General features: G+C 43.6%; 4 protein-coding genes across 8 annotated transcripts; all 4 read right to left on the bottom strand.

Moving 5' to 3' along the window:
- Positions 1-1,865: 1,865 nt before the first annotated feature.
- Positions 1,866-5,335, bottom strand: LOC109517906 (APC membrane recruitment protein 2-like). The gene has a single exon (XM_019873386.1). The coding sequence runs from the start codon at positions 5,119-5,121 to the stop codon at positions 2,629-2,631; it is 2,493 nt and encodes an 830-aa protein (XP_019728945.1). The 5' UTR covers positions 5,122-5,335; the 3' UTR covers positions 1,866-2,628.
- Positions 5,336-6,465: 1,130 nt separating this feature from the next.
- On the bottom strand, positions 6,466-14,919 carry LOC109517911 (organic solute transporter subunit alpha-like). Its single transcript, XM_019873401.1, has 9 exons — positions 14,906-14,919; positions 9,347-10,421; positions 8,895-9,046; positions 8,707-8,780; positions 8,215-8,373; positions 8,025-8,136; positions 7,805-7,951; positions 7,511-7,616; positions 6,466-7,423 (listed from the first exon to the last, which is right to left on the bottom strand). The coding sequence occupies exons 2-9, from the start codon at positions 9,420-9,422 to the stop codon at positions 7,263-7,265; spliced, it is 987 nt and encodes a 328-aa protein (XP_019728960.1). The 5' UTR covers positions 9,423-10,421; positions 14,906-14,919; the 3' UTR covers positions 6,466-7,262.
- Positions 10,338-14,724, bottom strand: LOC109517909 (probable palmitoyltransferase ZDHHC20). Of its 2 annotated transcripts, none has more exons than XM_019873394.1 (13): positions 14,579-14,724; positions 13,595-13,621; positions 13,416-13,510; positions 13,136-13,280; positions 12,103-12,172; positions 11,781-11,813; positions 11,573-11,693; positions 11,314-11,446; positions 11,108-11,234; positions 10,922-11,008; positions 10,731-10,810; positions 10,587-10,633; positions 10,338-10,507 (listed from the first exon to the last, which is right to left on the bottom strand). In XM_019873394.1, exons 1-12 carry the CDS (start codon positions 14,694-14,696, stop codon positions 10,590-10,592), a joined length of 1,080 nt encoding a protein of 359 aa, XP_019728953.1. In that variant the 5' UTR covers positions 14,697-14,724; the 3' UTR covers positions 10,338-10,507; positions 10,587-10,589. The 2 variants fall into 2 exon arrangements, with proteins under 2 accessions (XP_019728953.1, XP_019728954.1); XM_019873395.1 differs by having other exon boundaries at positions 13,136-13,256.
- Positions 14,920-14,968: 49 nt separating the features above from the next.
- Positions 14,969-19,392, bottom strand: LOC109517910 (choline-phosphate cytidylyltransferase B-like). Of its 4 annotated transcripts, XM_019873397.1 has the most exons (10): positions 19,319-19,392; positions 18,237-18,386; positions 18,064-18,142; positions 17,073-17,172; positions 16,625-16,741; positions 16,388-16,539; positions 16,234-16,312; positions 15,941-16,083; positions 15,657-15,845; positions 14,969-15,347 (listed from the first exon to the last, which is right to left on the bottom strand). In XM_019873397.1, exons 2-10 carry the CDS (start codon positions 18,248-18,250, stop codon positions 15,162-15,164), a joined length of 1,059 nt encoding a protein of 352 aa, XP_019728956.1. In that variant the 5' UTR covers positions 18,251-18,386; positions 19,319-19,392; the 3' UTR covers positions 14,969-15,161. The 4 variants fall into 4 exon arrangements, with proteins under 4 accessions (XP_019728956.1, XP_019728955.1, XP_019728959.1 ...); XM_019873396.1 differs by lacking the exon at positions 19,319-19,392 and having other exon boundaries at positions 18,237-18,562; XM_019873400.1 differs by lacking the exon at positions 19,319-19,392 and having other exon boundaries at positions 18,253-18,562.

Here is a 19,392-nt window from a genome sequence, read left to right as displayed (position 1 = left end):
CAGTATTCTTTGTCCACCAGCAGAGGCCCTCAGTGAGCGATGTATTTCAGCAGCATGACGTAATGCTTTTCTCGGTCTCTGATGTCAGTTTCAATTTGAAATGTCCCCATTTAAGATCAACACGCTCCTGTATATGAGTTGTCTATCACATTTATATATTTTTATATTTCAATATACGTGTTTTATAGTGTATTTTCAATATGAATGGTTTTGTTAGTCAACACGTTTTTTTAATAGTGGGTTTCAACAAAAAAAGGAATAAATTCTTTTTTTAAGAATTTTATATGTATGTTTCTTTCCAGTAAAACTTTAATCGGAGGTGGCAAAAGAACTCGCACTCTACACTTTAGCAGAAGTGCGGTAATTGGGAATTCTCCATTGTGAGACAAATAAAGGTTTACTTATCTTAAGTATTTTCACATTACTTCCCACCATTGCCTTTATGGTTCTTCCTCTTAAAAAAATGTATTAAATATCCCATGGCAAGATGATCCAAATAGTCATCATGACCATCATCTCAGGCATAAAGCAATGCGCCAAATTAAATGTGCGCATGAGTTATTTGGTTTACCAGCATGATGTGACACGTTACTTGCTCCGGGCAAATGAATAATGATTAGCATAATTAAACCTTGACACACACACACACAAACAATCAGGTCAAATCCACATCTGAGTGCTCTGAAACGTGTGTGCGCTGTATTTCAATCATGCAAATTGTTAATGAGTGCAAGTTTTCTTTTTAGTGAGTAAGCAAGGCACTCATGTGCTCCTCCCATCGATGCCAGCGGCCGTCCATTGGTTGACCTAGTGGGGTTGGCATGGAAACACAGAATGAAGCATGCTAAATTAGGCTCGAAAGAGGCACATCTCTCTCCGGGGGCAGATGCAGACTCAAAACACGAGATGCACCAGGGTGGCTGTCCCAGTGCATTATGGGCCATGTAATCAGTGTACCGCACTGTGAGCGCACAAACACTTGATTGTCTGTCAAAGCTTATGCAATGAGTCTCAAAAGTCAAGCCTGATGTCTTGTGTGGCTCGACTTAGCAGCAGTGCTGTTGTAGTCATGACTTATAAGCGAGAAAGAGACATTAGCGGGAAATCATGTGAAAAGCTTCCCGACAAAAAGGACATTCATTGAAATTTCCTGAACGAGTTTCCTAATGTAAACCGCAGCGGGAACCATGCCATCCATTTCCCAAGTGTATAATGTAATTAGAATCTCGACTCGGAGAAGCATTACTTCGACATGCTCTTAAAGTGTAAATATTTAATAGCCATTGGCCGCAACAAATAACCACTTGTTGCTGTGTGGGAGATTTGTTCTCTTTTTAGCACCAGACCTCCTCAATTGTCTTTTTGTCAATGTTTTTTTTTTTTTCTCGCATGAGTCTATGTACTCTGTGTTGTATGCCTTGTTTTTCCATTTTAACTCTTCCCCTGCAGAATGTTCGCCTCTGATTAAAAAAGAGATGCACAAACACACCACACGCACCACGAAGAGCAACGACACCGATTTCCAAAGCCTTCTCGTTAGTGAGCTGCGCGATAACCGCGTTCTCTCGAAGGGGATTGGCCAGGTTGTAAATTGACATTAATGTGCTTTCTATTCAGGTCAGTGAACTCGCAGTGCGACCGCTGTCACAATCGTGCTCTGCGAGGAGGTCAGAGTGAAACCAAGCTGAAAAAAAATCTTTATATGCTCTTATCTTTTCCTGAATGACAGGCTTATGTCATTTCCTTCCATATTAAATTAGCAGAAAAGATAATCCGGCCCACTTCATAAATCCTCTTTTATGAGCCGCTTTAAAAAAAAAAAAAAAAAAAATGCCATGCCGACCCACCGCTTGAACAGCACAAACTGACCAAGTACACATCTCATTTTATTGATTAAATAGGAAACTACATCGGTCAGACTATATGCACACAGATTGAGCAGAAGCAGGATGAGGATATGTGTCAATATACAAACTGCAAAAACACATCTCTGCATCCTCTCAAACGTCCGCGGAGCCAGCCGTAATGGCGGCCGAGTCCTTTCCGTCCCTGTTTCAAAGTCCCAGTCTCTCCCTTTGTCCACCATGTGATCAACCCATCTTTATATAGGAGCAGGCAAACACATAAGAGCATGTACATTGGACGAGTGCAAATATAAAATGGCACGTTTTCTGCTACATACAGTCGATCCCGAGCTAGGTGTGGAATGTATATTAGGAGCTGCGCGGTTTCTGGATAGAAACAAGAGTGGTCCCGGAAAGAAAGACAAGAAGGTTGTTGACGGCCTCTACAAAACGTCTGTGTAACAAAAGTTGAAAATAGTGTAGAAAAGATTGAATTGAAACCTGTAGGAAAAGCAACCTTTCAAAAAAGGCACCAGTCCAAGTTGTGTTTTGTGTGTGGGCATTCCAAGGGAACTTTTTATCTTGCTGTAGATGAATTGTTGTTCAGATTTGACCCTGACCCTTCTGTGACTTTGTGTGTGAGATGTTTGTGCTTAATTTCTGTTCCTTCCTGTAGTTTGTGGTCTTGTGAAGCCGGTTGGTGACAATGAACGTTGACGTTAAAGGGGGAAAATGGTTGCAGTCATAACTTTGGAGAACGGACATGGCGTGTCATAGGATTTTATTATTTTCTCCCCGCACCAGCAGTTGCAGGCTTATTCGCCACCCTCCGAACCGGGACTCTGGAGACGGGTATCTTGGTGCGAGGGGTTTCTTTCGCTTGAGGGGTTTGGGATGCGGGTGGAGACTGTGCACCGTGCTTGACGGGGATCTTGGAGTCACGCGGAGCACCGGCGGGGGCCTTCGACTGGTGAGGCGGTTGACTTTCCTCCTGACTGGGTTTGAAGGTGGCCACATGGACCTCGACACTGCAACCTTTGTCTCCGCTCCCTGTGCTGCGAAAGTCCAAATGACGGCCGTCGTCTTCTATTGGAGTGGGCGGGTCCCTGCTTGAATCGTCATCGGTATGTTGGATGTCCCGCACGGGTTGCTTTCCGACGCGGCCTCCTCCTACCACGGGTATTTTGCTAAGTGCCCTTACTTGCGTCCTCCTTTCTTTGGGGACGTCCATGCGTGACCCATTATGCTGTTCCTCCACTTTGACCGTCCGCGCTTCTGCGCTACTCGGGCGAGACAACTGTCCGTTTGTGGATGGCTCATTGCCGCTCATCTTGTTAGATGCTGCGGTGTCACTTGGCAAAGGCACAGGGGGAGTTGTGAGGAGGGAAGCGGTAGGCAGGTCGGGTGATTTCGGTTGAATCTGTACTGGAGCAGGAGGGTTTTTGGGCACCGACACGGAAATATGGGTCAGGGCAGGGGGCTCGGTCGTCGAGGTTGGCCCGGCAACAGGAGGATCTTTAGTCACAGAAACTAAAGATGCAGGAACAGGAGGGTCTTTCGATACAGTCACAGGGGGCAGAGGGGGAACTGGACTCTGACCTGCGGTTGTCCGAAGTTCTTTAGAAAGTGCAACAACAGTGCTATCTAAAGACACGGGAGATTTTTTAGCGATAGAGAAACTTGTAAAAGCGGTTGGGCTCGGCTCAGGTCGGGGAGATTCTGGCATGACGGAGATCCTATTGGACACCGGTTGGTTGGTCGTTTGTACGGGTTTGGATATGGTTGCGGTGATTGGGGGGAGGGAAATTAAAGGAGGGTGACTTTGAACAGGACTGGGCGCAGTTTCCACCTTTGGAGCTACATTTTGAGGTTTGGCGGAAGAGGAAGTGTGAAAATTGCTATCGGGTCGAGTGCAGGTAGCAGGGGAAGACAGACTATGGGTTGCAGGTTTATGGGATGCAGCTACAGCGGGAGGTTTACTTACTGAGGCAAGAGTTGGAGAAGGAGAAGGGACGGGGGGAGTTGCTGTGTCTGATGAAGCCATGTCGCCAAAGTTACAAGTGCTTTCTTGCGTCCTGTCCAGAGATTTCCGGTTCATGGGAGTCGTGCTCGGTATGGTTTTCATTGCGATTGAAGGGGCGGCCATTGTGGGAGGGCTCGGTGAAAGTTTTGCATTTGTGGTTGACTGAGGTGATTTTATTGTAATCCCAGCAGAAGGTTGCTCTGAGGCTGGAGAAAAGTCTGAACTTGGTTTCACTGATCCAGTTGTCAGTGTGGAGGATTTGGTCAAACTGGTCACAACCGGCGTAGCGACAGAAGACGAGGTTGAGGTTGCCGCATAAGTCAGAGAATGACCGCCGGCAGCTGCGGGTGAGCAAGAGGCGGAGGTCAGAGGACAGGCGGCGGCAGGTCCGGATGAAGGAAAAGTGGCCGATGCCGAGACCTCGGGTGCTTCCAGGCTGGGGCCGCATCTGGCTTTGCTCCACTCAGCCTTGACGTCAGCCATGATGTCTCCTCCTGAGATGGACTCGAAGGTGAGGAGCGAGGAGATGTCGTCCAGCAAGGAGCCCAGGCTGCTCTCGGCGGGCACCACTGGAGCTTCTGCAGCAGGCACGGGTCCCGCGTCCTTCTCAGTTCTGTTCGCATCGTCTGCTTGTGTCAGGGAGCTCTCGCTGCTCGCTTTGTCTGGGCTCTCCAGAGAGCGAGGTTGCGATTTGGGGGTGAGGCCGATGTCCTCTTTGATGATTTCCACACTGTTAGAGCGTGAGGACATGAGGAGTGGGCTCGGGGGAGCGTCCACCTTGTCCTCCTCGTCTTTCGGGCGTAACTTCATGCTGCCAAAGAGACCCTTCAACCCTTGCCGTTGTCGAGTCGACGGCTGGCAGACCGTGTGGACTTTGCGGTCCCCACCTCCTCTGCGGGCTCCCCTCAGCCGTGAAAAAAAACGGAGGGTCTTGGTCGAGCCGGTCGACGAGATGGAGTTGCGAGCGGCGGCCGGGACGCCATCTTCGCCCGTCGGCTCTTCCGCTGCATGCTCGCCGTCTCCTTGACTCACCTCCCGCGCCTTCTCCTTGTCCGCCTCCAGCTCGGAGTCAGGCGCGGCGCCTTCGGGTAATCCATCGAGGGTTTGGCTCCTGGTGACAGGCGATTTGTTGTTTTTAAGAGAAAAGATGTTGCCGGGCTTGCGTTTACCAAACAGCTTGAATCCTTTTCTTATTTTTCCACTTGGTTGGGATTCACAAGGCGGGGGGTCCACGTTCTCCATCTGTACATCCATCTTTCCGATGCGTCAGCCCACGTCTCCTCCCCTCTTTTGATGCCGTTCTTATTCACGACTCGCCAGTTGGAGCATTTATATCCGAGTTTATCTTTGTCTCCGTCGAAAGAGCGCGTCTTCACCTGCGTTGGCCTCGCCACGTTTACTATGTTATCGTCTGTCCGCGTCCCCTCCCTCTGTCCCTCCAATGCTTTCTCCTCTAGTTCTCCCTCGAAAGCCCCTCCCCTTTGCATCGCTTTTGCCTGGCTCCTCTCCCCAGTTACCATGGCAACTGAGGGGGTAAGCTGCTTTCGTCAGCAATGCAGAGCCAGGGGCTGTCATCGACATGTTCTCTCTTTCTCCAAAACGCCTGACGACTGTTTACATAAACCGCAGAGACAATTAGGCTATTAATAGAAATTTGCATGTGAAAAATGATCACGATATGGTCAAATATCTCCACAGGCATAATCAATATCACTAAATGAAGCTTCATTCTGAGTAAAGTGGCCATTTTCTTATCAACTGTGTGAGAGTCAGAGCCAGGCTACATACAGTGGATAGAAAAAGTCCACTCACCCGTTCAAACCTCTTAAACTTTTGAACATTTCTTTCGAGCAGAAGCCTGAAGAATTTGTGCCAGGAATGACGGCTCCTTCAAACTAATTCTTGAAATCCGACGTTCCATTTTTCATGAGTTTATACGTAATTAGTTCATTCTGAACCCAACCATTTCCCACTCATGAAGATGGTGGGCACACTTGCACAATCACATGATGTTAGTTGTTTATTTTGACTTCCCCTGTTGGATTTTTTTTTTTCAGCTGAATCGGACAGATTTCAGTTCACATTAATGGTGGAAAAACGTTTTGAAACGATTTATCTTGGTTTCATTTTTATTTCACAAAACGGTGGTATTCTAACAGGGGTGTGTAGACTTTTATATCCAGTGTACACAAAACATGAAGAAAAGATTCTGAAGTTATACAACCAAGATCTATTGTTTATCCTTCGATGAGGTGTGGTCGAATATTTACCGGTAGGTTGAAAAGAAAATGCGAGGCTTGGGTCTTCATGTTATGTTTAGAACGAATAAATCCAATTCAAAGCGGCAGACAAGCGAGCCTTGGAACCAAAACTGAACACAATGGAGTCATGAGAAAGATTGCATAACTGCTGCGGAGTAGCTACAAGGAAACAAGAAAGTATCTGTTTTGGAAATTCAAGTGAACAGAAAAGCTGGCGTGTAAGTATAGAATTATTAGAATAATGTAAAACCTAGTATTAAGTAAAAATGTAAGACAGTTGTTTGATGAAACATTTCAACTTTGCCGTTTTTATAAATGAGGCGTGTGAGGTGGAGGGGGAGAGCGATAGATCTTTATTTTCAGGTCAGCGCATGAGGCTTTGAAGTGGAACACGCTCTCTTTTGGCCATTAGCGGAACAGCAGAAAAAAGATGCCACCTCATCCGCAGCACAAAGTATTTCCCGCTTTGTACTAAGTGGGTCAGCAGTCTTGAAATAAACCTTTGGTAGCGTTTTTTTTTTTCTCCCCCCCACAGGCAACAGAAGTTTTGGTGGGAGCATTGCATAGATATGAAGACAAACATCACACATTGAAAAGGCTGAAACACAGAACCAACACTTGATCCTCAATACATTGAGCCATAATATTGAATTTACGTGGTATGTAAGTGGTATGAATTCAACAATAAGTTAATCATGAGAGTTTTCAGTGCTGTAAAAACTGTATGACAGCGCAATGATACAATACAAATACTTCTAATTTCGTACTTTGGTCCCGTCGAAGTGGGAAATATGTTCCAGTATGATGCAGCGACAATAATGAACATATTGTGTCTATCATATGACAGCATCAATTGTTGCATAATTGTTGACGCAGCTCTTGTATTAGATATTATTAGTTTGAGTACCCGTAGTCAAGGGATTACAGCACACTGTGTTTTTCTTGCAACAATTATGTAAAATGACTTGATTCATCCTGTACTGTCTATCGATGAAATTAGCAAATACAGCGTTGAGGAAATACTGATCACGCAAAGATTTATTTTCTCCCCCTTGAGTGACAGATGAGGTAGTTTCGCCCCACATCCAATTTGACCGGTGGTACCTCGGTTAAAAGCGCTTCAGCTCCCCTCATTCAGACGTCATGCTCCACGTGAACGGCCTGCAGGGGGGCTCCGTCCTTGAGGTGGTGGTTATGTGCGGGTGAGGGAAGGGTGTCATATGTGCGGCGATAAAAGAAGCGAGTGACCAGGGTGATGATGAACATCTCCATGATCATCATCTGCTGACTCAGCACTGCGGGCAAAAGACAGAAAGGGATTGATTGGGTCCATGTCCCGCCAAAGGGGAGGACAAAAATAGAGACGTGGAAATGTTTCTCACTGGATCCACGGGCCTGCGAAGAGAAGGGAGGGGCGCAGGCGATTGTTCCATCCAGAGCCAGGATGTTGATGATGGATGTCTGCAGTTGACTTAATACGAGTATTAGCTAAGGATTAAAAACAAGCACTTGATGATTGGAATGCACTGAGCAGCCCTTGTATTGTGTTTAAGTTGGGTAACATCCGCGCAGCATACGTCGATCGATGTGCACACGACAGGGAATTGTACTCGTCCCACTGAAATTCGTACTGGCCAGATGCTACATTCATAGCCAACTGCTCGTTGTCTACTCACTTGGTACATGGCGTACTTTGGTACAATGTTGAGGCTGCGTAAAAGATGATTGGTGTTCATGAACACGATGGCGACGGGCCACAGGGAGGTGATGGTGAGAACGCCAATGAACGGGTTGATCCAAATTGCAGTGCCGGTGATCTCTAGCTGGAAAAAAAAAAAAACGGTTTGTATGCAAATCGCTTGCAGTTCAGGGATGAAGCAGGAAAGTCAAACTTACGTCAGAGAGGTCAAAGTTGCCGTTTGTCCACAGTACGATGGAGAGGACACTGAGCACCGTCTTTAGGATGGCGTACTGCAGTGCACCCAACTTCAGCAGGAACAGCATGCCCCTTCAAACCGATAAAATAAGCGGTGGCACTTAACGCCATTGCAGACGACAAGCGGATCAAAACGTTCAGCGTCGGTACCGTGACATGGGTACGCGAGGTAAACACAGGCAGCAACAGCAGCAAGGCCCCGTGGTGATCTTGAAGGGTTTCCCGGAAAAGCGCTTCAGAAACGCATCGCTGCCACCCAACTCCTCGATCAGCAGGACCAGGACTTTGTAGACCACCACTGCAAAATAACTACAGAAATACAACGGCGCTTTAGTAACCACCGCAATTCATGCATTGCTAACAGTGGTGTATCGCAAACATTCTAACTAGTTGCAAGTATTGTGTGACCTGTGATCGTTTCCTGTGTAATGATTCATCGAGTGGTTTAAACTACACTCGGACTTGACACGCAAGATTTCACTCTGTTGTTTTGTAGTTGATGATGTGACAATAGAGTGCCTTTGCTCAAGGGCATATTTCCAACGACACTAGTTGTAATTATCTTTTTTTTTTCCACATTAAAATATTGAACGCTGTGTACAACATCAAAGGTTTAAAAAATAAAAATAAAAATAAACTCACCAATTTGATGTCATATCTGTGAACATAACAGCCCTGGGGATCCACATCCCAAAACAAGACATGGTGGCAATGACCTGAAATAAGAATATCATGCATTAAAACATCCATCATTCCAAAGTCCCATCGTTATTTCAACACATTTTATTCGAGTGGTTAATCGAAGATGAATTTAGGAGGCAATGGCTCACCGGTGCAGCTCCGTTGACCCAGATGACGGTTGTTTTCTTCGGGTAGGGCAGTTTTTTATAAATGTAAACACATTGCTCCAAGTAGAGCAGCAGGGATATGAAGGACATAAAGGTGAGCATGGCGTACAGGCAGATTCCGAACGCATCGAGCTCTGTTTAGAACATACCAAAGAAAGGTTAAAAAAAAGCAGTGCAACATAAGAGCATTCTCTGAGTGGATTAAAAAAGTGGCTATTGTTCTAAAGAGGCCATGAGGTGTTGTACAAAAGTCTTGAATTATTCTTCCTGCCAACTTATTATGAGCTAATTGTTATTTTGCAGTGGATGAGGAGCAGAATATCCAGAGCAGACACTAAAAGCAGTGGGAAACTTTGGAGACTCTCAGATGCTCAACATTGCTGCGCGGCTACAATCTGTCATTCACTTGACCTGCTTGATAAGCAAAGACTTACGCTTGATCACATCCATAGCCAGAGGGGGTTCCTGTAAACAGGCGGGATCCATCGTGATGTTGTCAACTTCTTCCATGGCTCCCGATATTCTTCTTGCCTAAATTTCCCCCCTGTAAAGTCCTGTTATTGGAACTTAATACACTCTGATCAAGCCAAGCTTCTACCTGCAAGGTGACGGTAGGTGGATGGGGTGGAAAAAAAAGTCTTTCTCCTTCACATGGCAGTGTGTGCAATGGGTTCAAAAGTCAAGTGTACTTTAACCGTATGCTACTTTTAAGGAGCCATGGCTTGATGACACGTGAAGAAATGACGGGTTTACGAGAATCCCTCCAGAAGTAACTGTCGCTCATTCATTCACAGACAGTCGCAGTCATTAAAACGACACCAATAGGGAGGCAATGAATGTATCAGTGCACGCGAACTTTGGCTGGGTGTGGGCCTTTCGGGTAATTGTGTATTAAAAAAAAAAACTGCTGGGAATAGATTTAATTACTTCTACATAGTGTGGGGTGGACTGACGTCAGAGATGACACGCAAAAGAAAGACATCTCAAATACTGTCAACACTTTGTGCTTTATAATATTTATGGTTACAAACAGTACAAGGAAGTCATTTACACATATTGATAGTACAGCGGAAGTGAGTACATGTGTTAAACGTGAATTGACACTTGGTATCATAGTTTCATCGAGTTAAACTTTTAGTTTTAGATTTAGTTCTCACACGTGAAGCTTAAATCACCAGGATACTTTTAAGCGTGTGACAAAAAAAAAAGCGATTCACTGTGCTGAATCTCCTTGGACGTATTGCACGTAGGGTTGGCAGCGTACATCTCTCCTCATCCATTCAGTGCGTACGGAGGCTTAACTAACATGAGACGTACTTTAGGAGGCTAGAATAATACTGAATAGCATGTCAATGAATTAGTGAAGTAAAATATACACACTGGCTCGGAGAGTAAAAACATGACCATTTTGTTGTTCATGTTTTAGGACAACAACTAATGCAAACCGCTGGATCGGAGTGCGGCAGTCTAAAGGGTCATGACAAAGCCCTCGTAGTACCAAGTAGCGACCTAACATTAAAAAAAAAAACAAGATATCGGGACTGAAGGATGGCTTCAGTGGACGTGCTGATGGTCAAGGCAACATGTGAGGTCAGCTGGATAAGAAAAAAGAAAAAGTACTTAAAAAAACTGGAGAAAACCTGCCAAGATATAATTAGTAATTATTTGATATACCTTCTATGGCTCGCTTTCCATGGCCACGGACACTGTTTGGACTCCTCCTAAAACAGAAAAACAGCATCCAAAAATTGAGACGCCCGCTTGGTAGAATGACACTCAATTCAATAGTTTTTTTTTTTTTTTTTAAATATAGTGTACCATTCTCTTCCTTCTTGTCATCCACTTCGTGTTGTGTATCGTTGGCCAGCCCATTTGGGTTTATTTCCTCATTAGAAAGACTATAATTCAAGTCACAGTGGTGATTAATTGCAACAACAACAAAAAATAATCAACAGCCAACAAATGAAATGTTTGATTTTTTTTTTTTTTTTAAAGTAACTTAAAATAACCTTTTGCCATTTTGTTGCAAGACGCCGTTTGCCTGTTCAGGATCTATGTGCACCAGTCTGGTTGCAAAAGAATGCCCGTCCCCCAGACTGACGAAACATCAAAAGTCAAGGGTTACTTGTATATTCACGTACTCAATCTGTCTCCATATTATGTGCACTTCCAAATTAGAGGAGAACATTTTTCACCTGGAAAAAATAGGGAATATGAAGTGCTTCGCTTCATCCCCAAAAACCTCGGCGACGTTGCGCTTGAAGCCGAGAGAAAATCCGTTTTTGTCTGGACCTTTTACAAACACCGGGGCCCGAAAAGCCTCTGTTGAGGAGCAGCAAGAAACTGTTAAATTGCACAAGCGTGACATCAGCCAAGCCACGTTTCCAGAATACAAAAGTACCTATGGTGGTCCTGTTCTTGCCTACGAGCCAGAAGTGGTAGCTGAAGAGTGACAGGATGCTGATGAAAAACAGCGCTGCCACAAAGAAAAGGAACAATATGTGGAATTTGGCATGCGTGTTGGGAAGATGTTTCTATGGAGAAGAAAAGAAAGCCAATTATTGACCCTCGACTCAATTAATACAAACTAAATGTACATGTTGCTTGTGAGGAAGTACAAAATGTCAATTGGTTTGGATAAAAGAAGCGTCTGTACTCACAGACCAGAATTTGATGAAGTACTGGACAACTGTAGCGCATATCACGCCGCAGTAAAGTGAAGCATAGGCCAAAAATAAGACAAAGAACTTGTAGTTTGAGAAGCCGACACAGTTATTCACCCTGAAAAAGAGGGGAGAAAAAAAACCCTTGCTAGCTTGACACATGACAACAAAATAGGTTTGTTTTTGTTTTTTTTAGTTACTGTACCAGGGACAATGATGGTCCATTTTGAGCACACACCTTGAACAACAGAAAATAGAGGAGATGTGTAATTAGGTTAACACATCATTTGACAATATCATTTTAACATGCGCAGAAAAGTACGTTTGTTCCGAAAGTCACTGTGCACTTTTCATGTTGATGATGAGGAGGTCGATACTTAATGCATTTTTATTGAAACATCAGTGAACAAAACTATGAGTGCACAGCTGCTTTCAGAACATCCTGAACAGCATCCAACATTTACATCTAACATTTTTTAATATAATTATGAGTACAAATAAGTCTTAAATAAAGTGCATCGACTTACATCTCACAGGTTGAACAATGATGGCAGCGGTCAGGTTTGATCACCTGGCAGAGGTCACAGTATCGGATGACTAGAGCAAATAGAACAAAATAGAATGACTTTTTTTTTTGGCGTCCATTTTGTCTTTTTTTTTTCCAACACATTACCTGTAAATATGAAAATTACCTTTAAATCAAAGGCAGATATTTTGTGTTGTGCCACACACAGAGAAGCAGATCACACACATGCAAGGTATACACAGAAATGTCAGAGTGAAAAGGGGTACGCAAACAACTCTGCTTGTAAATGTATCCCTCCGACGACGTCGTTTTTCTCCGCAGCAGGACCCTCGAGTTCCAAATCCTAGGTCCTGAGTGATGAGCTACTTCCACCCTTAACAGATATGCCACCTCTATAATGCTGTATAAAAACATGACAGTGTTCTACATGTTGTTGTTGGGTGGAAGAGATCACGTGTGCCCGAAGAGGAAAAACAAGTGCACCGGAGTCCAATTAGCCTTCCCGTTAAATGTTGCTCAGGCTACGCATGAACCTGCTGCGCCTGAGCAAGAAAACACAAGCTCTTATAACAAGATGGATATTTTTGAGCAAAATGTAAAAGTGCATAATCAGTTTTAGATTCTAACACGTACTACTTTCATTATTATCATGTTTGTTGGTTTCGATTAATGCCATGTCAGCAATTTTGGTTAAAAGACCAACCAACCAATTTGAAAAGAATAATACATTTTCTGTTTTTGGAATAAAATACATTTGTTGAGAAACTTTTTTTCCCAGTTTGGAGGCACAGGGAGTACTTAACTTTTTGCAAAATGTTGAAAATTGTGAAATTCTTCATCTTGTATGGGCTCCTGCTAGTTACCGTTTTTTTTTGTTTCGTGCTAGCGTGTCAAGGTGATGACGATGACGAATGATGACATGACTAATGATGGGAGGTGTGTGAATTTCCTTTGTTCAAGCACACTCCCTGGTGGTCTGATCTTGAACGGCTTACAATGCAGTCAGTGTTTACAATCGCGGTCAAAGGCCTCACCTCCTCCCGCTGTGCGTGTGTCGACGGGTAAATTCCTAGCCACCTTCTTCAGAATTTCCTGTTGCATCTCCGCTTGCTCTTCCTTTTCAAACTGGTCTTTCTCCGCTCTCGGCAGGGCGAACTGACAGTACAAGAAATTATAGCGCTAATGACCATACATGAGGACAAGGGCCAAGATGAGCACCTGGCCTGTACCTCAGAACTGCGAGCAGTGCAAGGCAAAACATGCTTGCGCGACAAAAGTATAAAGATCAAAACACACACAAAATCTCTCTTTTACCACTTTCGATGGTTCGGCAGGTCTGGTGCAGATGGTCTTCCAGTAAGACCATATGAACATGAAGAAGAAAATGTGGAAGATGACCAGGTAGCTGACTGTTGAGAGGAAGCAAAGATGAAGCAACTCTAATGTAATACTTGCTCACAAAAAATTAAAAAGGAAAATGCACGGTCACTTACTTCTCTCTGCATTGTTTGTGATTGTATCTACAAAGGAAGTAGACAAAAGTATCAGTTAGTGCTCATCAAGAATGCATAAATTCACATCCCCCATTGCACGACACCCAGTCCTGGCACCATGTGGCAGCGGCCTGGCACCGCTTGCAGTACCCCACCCCCCTTGCAATAAGACAATGAGAAAGAGCTTTGTTGAGAAAGAAGGGACGTCCCTCGCCTGACCACAGCAGCTAAAAATCATCGAGATGCAGATAATGGTATCATCAGTTCCATGCTGGCAACTAAAAAGAAGCCATCTGTAATGAAGGACAGTGGATGCTTTTCAGTCCTGTATTCTCATAAATGAATAACTGTCATCCTGCTTGTTTGACAAAAAAAATCTAATTACTTCTGAAACATTTACCTAAATAACTCGTGCATTCTGGGTAAACACCAGGGGGCGGGGGGGGGGGGATACGTTGTAATTCAAACGTTACACTAATTCACTTCATTACACTTAAGTCGATGGAAAAGTTCTGAAAGGTGCCTTCTAAAAAAAAATAAAATGTACTGATGTCAGTCAGATAACTTTGTTACGAGGAAAAAGCCATGTAAGCACATGAGAATAAAATGCAATATTTCAAGAATTTCAACTGCCTTCTAAACGTGCATTACAGAACTTATTTTAGGTTCCATAGTTCAGAAGATAACAGTTGACGTGAGGATACCGTTACGCTTCCTCTTATAGCGCGCAAAAGCACAATTTGTCAAATTAGAATTCTTCGATGGAAAAACTGTAGTAAATGGAAAAAAAACTAATACAAAAAAATAAATGAAGAGCAACCTAACTTTAAAGCCCGGAAATAATCGTAAATCACACTTCGACAAATAACAGCTGACAAGTTGGCGACCGGGAAATTGTCAACACAACCGCATATTCACCTCCACGACAAATTTACATATACACGTATATAAAATTATAAACTTAATTAAATAAAGTATACTTACAAACACAAAGCTCCACAACATAAGCGTAGTACGACCAGCCAACGACCAGGTTAATAAACAGGACAGGTATCCAGTTAAGAGCCCGTTTGCAGCACCTCAGCGTACGAGAGGGCGCCATCTTTAATCTGTATTGGCCGGTCTGTGGCAGCAGGTGGAGTTATGACGTCACGGCCATGCGCGTCGAACACTTAAAAACTACAAATCCCAAGAAGCCCAATGACGTCGAGATTTCCCGAGTCGTGTCGCAGATTTTTTTAATGAACTTTTGCCACGAAAAAAATACATGTCATCATATCATGCATATCAGTTTCCGGTTGAGCATGCAACATGTAGAGTACATAGAAATTGAAATTTGTTTCTTGTACCTTTTAATGGACAAAACACCATAACAACGAATGTGTTGTACTTTAATTTAAATAAACCAGTAACAAATTAATAGCGATTATTATTGAGTTGAATCAGCAGGGAAATTCTCTGACATACTTTGAATCATACTTGGAAAAAAAATTGGATCCAGCATTAAGACCATAAATTCAGATTTGCACATTTGGAGGTAGCCTTGACTAAGAAAAGTGTTCCCATTTCAGTGGCGGCGGGTGGATGGGGAGGCAGGTGGTAAAGTGGAGGAGGGAGACGTTCTGGAGGAAGCTGAGGAGGAGTCAGGAGAGCCTGAGCGCATTCTGGTGGGACTGCTGCTGGGGGAGCCACGAGGGGATGAGTAAGGCGACAGAGCCTGGAGCATTCGTCCACTGTGCTCCTGAATAGCGTGCTGCACAAGGACACAAACAGAAAGGTGGAGCTTGTTAGAATGCTTCAACAGTAAGAATACCTTGGCACAATGTTGATTAAAAATGTGAACAGTAGATGCAAGGCCAGTATATTAAAGAAGGAGATAATACACACTCATTGGACACTTCATCAGATATGTTTTGTAGTTTTAGTATGTAAGACAGGTGCTATAGAAAAGGAATGGATGGAGGTAGAAATATGCCCCAAATCATCTGGGGTAAAAAAAAAAACGTATATAGTTGTTCAAGCATAATATTTTTATGAGGACTGAATATCAAGGTAAACATGCCCAAGCTCCATCTGGTCCAAAAAGCTCCAGAAAGTTTCCAATGAATTCCCGTGACTTCTCTTCCCACTTATGGATGAGGTCCTGGCTCTTCTCCTCCACTCTGTACACAAAATGTTTCGACTTCTCTTCCACTGTACGGACGGTCTCTTTCATCTTGTCCACCTGGTTCTGAAGGCGATATTTCTTCTCCTGTCATGAACATAAAGGTGATTAATTTCTGTTCAGGTTGCTAAAAAAAAAAAAAAAAGATAGAGTACCGGTAATCAAACATATTTCAGCCTTACGTTAATGAATCCAACGTTAAGTTCCCGGGCAGTGTAGCCTCTCTGCAGGTTGCGTCGTACGTAAATGTCGTAGTCTCGCACAATGCGGGTGATCAGGTCGGACGTTGAGATGCCCTCTGTTCTCTGGGTGGCCACAAACATTCCTGCCACAATGACACACGTGACAAATGTTCAAGCTTGAACTAGCTATCCATCCGCCATTTTCCCCCATGGATGAGCTGGAGCCGAACCACCTGACCGTGCTTACATGGCATGAGTAAAATGAAAACTACTGTGATACTATGACTCCTCACCTGCTGCCTTGATGTGCTTATAAACATCCTCTGATCCAGCAGAGGTGTAAGGGATGTCATCATGGGCCACAAAATCAATCTACACGTGTCACACCAAAGTGTTAAAAAGCATCATCCAAAAGGTGGCTTCTTTTCCAACTACACGACCTTTGACCTTGTGTTTCGTCAGGAACTCCGTGCTGAGGGTCCAGGGAGCATCTCGCACCACCTCGTCGACATAGCGGCAGTGCCTCAGGGCCTCATAGCGCTCGTCCTCGGTCATCACCGTGTAGCCCTTGAACTTGTGCGTCAGCTCGTCACTGCACACTTCATACAAACAAACGCAATTGCATTCTCGGCTGATTTTCTTACGCTACCACCAATTAATACACAAGCAAGAGTCGCAGTTTACCTCCCACTATCAGGTGTGTGTTGGGAAACACATTTTTGGCCTGCATCAGAGCTCGGGCATGTCCAGAATGGAAAAGATCAAATATGCCATCAGCGTACACGCGCACTGGTCTATGAGCTACAAGAAATGTGAAAGGAAGAATTACATATTCAATGATAAGATCTCCAAGACATATTGGTACAACTGTACGTCACACATGGCGGCAGTTTTCACTGTAGAGATGGAAAATAACATGAAAATGGCACGGGAAAAAAAAAAAAATCAATGTATTCGCTTAGTGAGGGACAATGTAAAATGGCTGCCAAGGGCTTTCCACCTTGTAATGATGAATAACACGGGATTAGCAGTCGAGGTTATTATAAACTTTAACAGCTGTCGTAAATAAAATGTTGTAGTCAAACCAAAATCTACAGACAACACCATTTTTAAAATGGAAATCGGTGGGAACCTGGTGTGCCCCTCTTGGCCTGGGCTATGGTCAGCTTTTCATGGGGGACCTCGGATTCATAACCAGTCGACTTGGCAAATGCAGCCGGTTCCCGTAAAGCCTGGAAAGTGGATAATAAGAAGCTCATAAGAAATCATCAGGGGTGCCATGGGAAATGATTTTTTACTTTTTTTTGTCAAACAAATGATTAATTACATTGGATGGTAGAAAGGGAAGTGTCTATGTCCTGTTTTTATATAATATTTCTCTTATCTATTTTTATATTGTATTTCTTCATTGTCTGTACAGTGTCCTTGGGTGGCATGAAAGGCGCTTTTAAATAAAATGAATTATTATTATTATTACATTTACACATGAACAATACTTCGCAACACGAAAAGGGCCAAAGTACTAGTTGGTACCTCATGAACTGCCTTCTATCGTGTATTGCCGGTTTCAAAGTGAGTCATCGTCCCACCCATCTTATGAGTTATGTCTAAGTGAGTATTAAAAGTTAACCTTTTTTTTTTCTTGACACACTGACGAGATCACAGGTGTCAAACTCAAGGCCTGCGGGCTAGATCTGGCCCGCCAAATAATTTTATGTGGCCCGCGAAAGCAAATCAAACACATCAACTTCCATGATGCTTGCTAAAATCTGTACCAAAATTTCAATGTAATAAGTAAGAGAAGTATTGTAAGCATTTTCTAGTTATCAAACTAGATATAGTAGTTATCATACTAGTAACTTAACCCTTTTCGTGCCCCATGTAACCTGATAACATGATAAGCTGTCCACTGTAATAACCGTTGTCGATGAAAGGGTTAAACAACGGTTGAGTTAATTGTTATTCTTTTTTGGTTTCATAGTCATAATAGCCCTCAAAGGGAAACAGTAACTACAATGTGGCCCACGACAAAAATAAGTTTGACTAGACTATTTGGGTTTGGACTTCTTCGAGCCCAAACAAAACATCCATTCAAATCAAGAGCCGCGAGAGATGGGTTTTACCCGGCTTGAGGCTCCTCTTCGTCCCCGCGGGGCCTGTTGCTGGTTGGTGCCGCCTCTGTTACGTCTCCTTCCTGCCATCCTTTTAAAGTGTCTAGTGACAACGCTGCACCACTGGCTCCTCAAACAGCCTTTCTATAGCACAGCAGATACAGTATGTGGAAATCGTTATCTACCTCCAAGTATGCATACCACCGACTGGCCTCGCCGGACTCTGACGAGTGATGACGCTACAATGTAGTGAGCAAAGTTCAAGCCGCTACACCGTGGAGTGTTCTTGTCATCCAGTTGACTTCTTCCCATATCTCCACATAGGCAGCGCAAGACTGAAACAAAGAATACAATGTAAGGTAGCAATGTTGTGAGAAACTAATCCAAATGTTTTGCACATTTGGATGCGTGACACAGCAAGAAAGTGTCAATTGCGATCAGTTGCAAAGTGAAAATGTCAGCCTTTGGAGCCAAACACAGTAGGACGATGTGGATGTGATGTTATGTAATTGAATATAGTTGAATAAAGTGGCTATGCAGTAGTTTTGGCACCTCATAAAGGTTGTTGACATTGAAGATGTAGTTCAGAAGAGTTGCTTAAAAGGCTGTAAATGTTTATGATGATTGTTTTGCCTCTTTTGTTAGCATTTCCTTCTTCCCATGGTTGGATGCCAAGTTTTTTTTTTGTATTACACTGTCCTCTGGTGGGTGTAGCAGCAAGACAGACACACAAACATTTTGCAAAGGGAACTGAAACAGATATGCGTAATAGAATGTGGTTTTGTACAAACTTGGTTGTGAGTTGTGTTGTTTGAGAACACATACCTTTTGGAATTGTGGCCAAAAAGATCAACCATCTGGGGAAAGGTGCATTTTTTTTTTTAATTAAAAGTGTGACTTTTTAAATGCACTGCGTGCAGGTGTATTTCACAACATTTGAATATTGTGGATAAAGTGAATTTATTTCAGCAGATCAGTTCAAAAGGTGAGACTCCGGCATCATATAGACTCCATTACGATGTCATGACACTAAAGTACTGATTTCAAGGCACATGGCATGTATAAACCAGCAGTTTGGTCCTCAAATTATTCTTTTTGTGTGAGAATTTTGGCTCGTCTGTTTCACTCGCAATTTTTTCAAAGAATGAATTTGCAGTGAGAGGCATGTCCTTCGACTAACAACCGCGTCAATGGGAGACTTGACTAGTGCATGGATACATACAGTAACAGTAGACATACCAGGAGTAAGTTGAGAAGAATGTTTTACCTGCGAGCACAATGACCTGGAGCAAGGGGTGTGGCCATCCTGGGGAGAGCAGGCGGGCGGGACAAGTATCTCTC

Source organism: Hippocampus comes, unplaced genomic scaffold (assembly GCF_001891065.2).
Source record: "Hippocampus comes isolate QL1 unplaced genomic scaffold, H_comes_QL1_v1.1 scaffold59, whole genome shotgun sequence".
Lineage (NCBI taxonomy): Eukaryota > Metazoa > Chordata > Actinopteri > Syngnathiformes > Syngnathidae > Hippocampus > Hippocampus comes.
Note: the sequence above shows the minus strand (reverse complement) of the source record. Positions and strands in the feature narration are given on the sequence as shown.

Excerpts from the sequence above, each read along its gene's own strand:
- LOC109517911 (XM_019873401.1), bottom strand. The coding sequence starts at position 9,422 with ATGGAAGAAGTTGACAACATCACGATGGATCCCGCCTGTTTACAGGAA. Across the intron at positions 8,374-8,706 it reads ACAGATATGACATCAAATTG|TTATTTTGCAGTGGTGGTCT; the intron begins GTGAGTTTATTT and ends GTATTTCTGTAG. Across the intron at positions 8,137-8,214 it reads CCTCGCGTACCCATGTCACG|GGGCATGCTGTTCCTGCTGA; the intron begins GTACCGACGCTG and ends ATCGGTTTGAAG.
- LOC109517906 (XM_019873386.1), bottom strand. The coding sequence starts at position 5,121 with ATGGATGTACAGATGGAGAACGTGGACCCCCCGCCTTGTGAATCCCAA.
- LOC109517909 (XM_019873394.1), bottom strand. The coding sequence starts at position 14,696 with ATGGCGCCCTCTCGTACGCTGAGGTGCTGCAAACGGGCTCTTAACTGG. Across the intron at positions 13,281-13,415 it reads CTGCCGAACCATCGAAAGTG|CGCTATAATTTCTTGTACTG; the intron begins GTAAAAGAGAGA and ends TATGGTCATTAG. Across the intron at positions 12,173-13,135 it reads CACACGCACAGCGGGAGGAG|TCATCCGATACTGTGACCTC; the intron begins GTGAGGCCTTTG and ends TATTTGCTCTAG.
- LOC109517910 (XM_019873397.1), bottom strand. Across the intron at positions 16,742-17,072 it reads GGCCAAGAGGGGCACACCAG|CTCATAGACCAGTGCGCGTG; the intron begins GTTCCCACCGAT and ends CATTTCTTGTAG. Across the intron at positions 15,846-15,940 it reads TTAACGTTGGATTCATTAAC|GAGAAGAAATATCGCCTTCA; the intron begins GTAAGGCTGAAA and ends TGTTCATGACAG.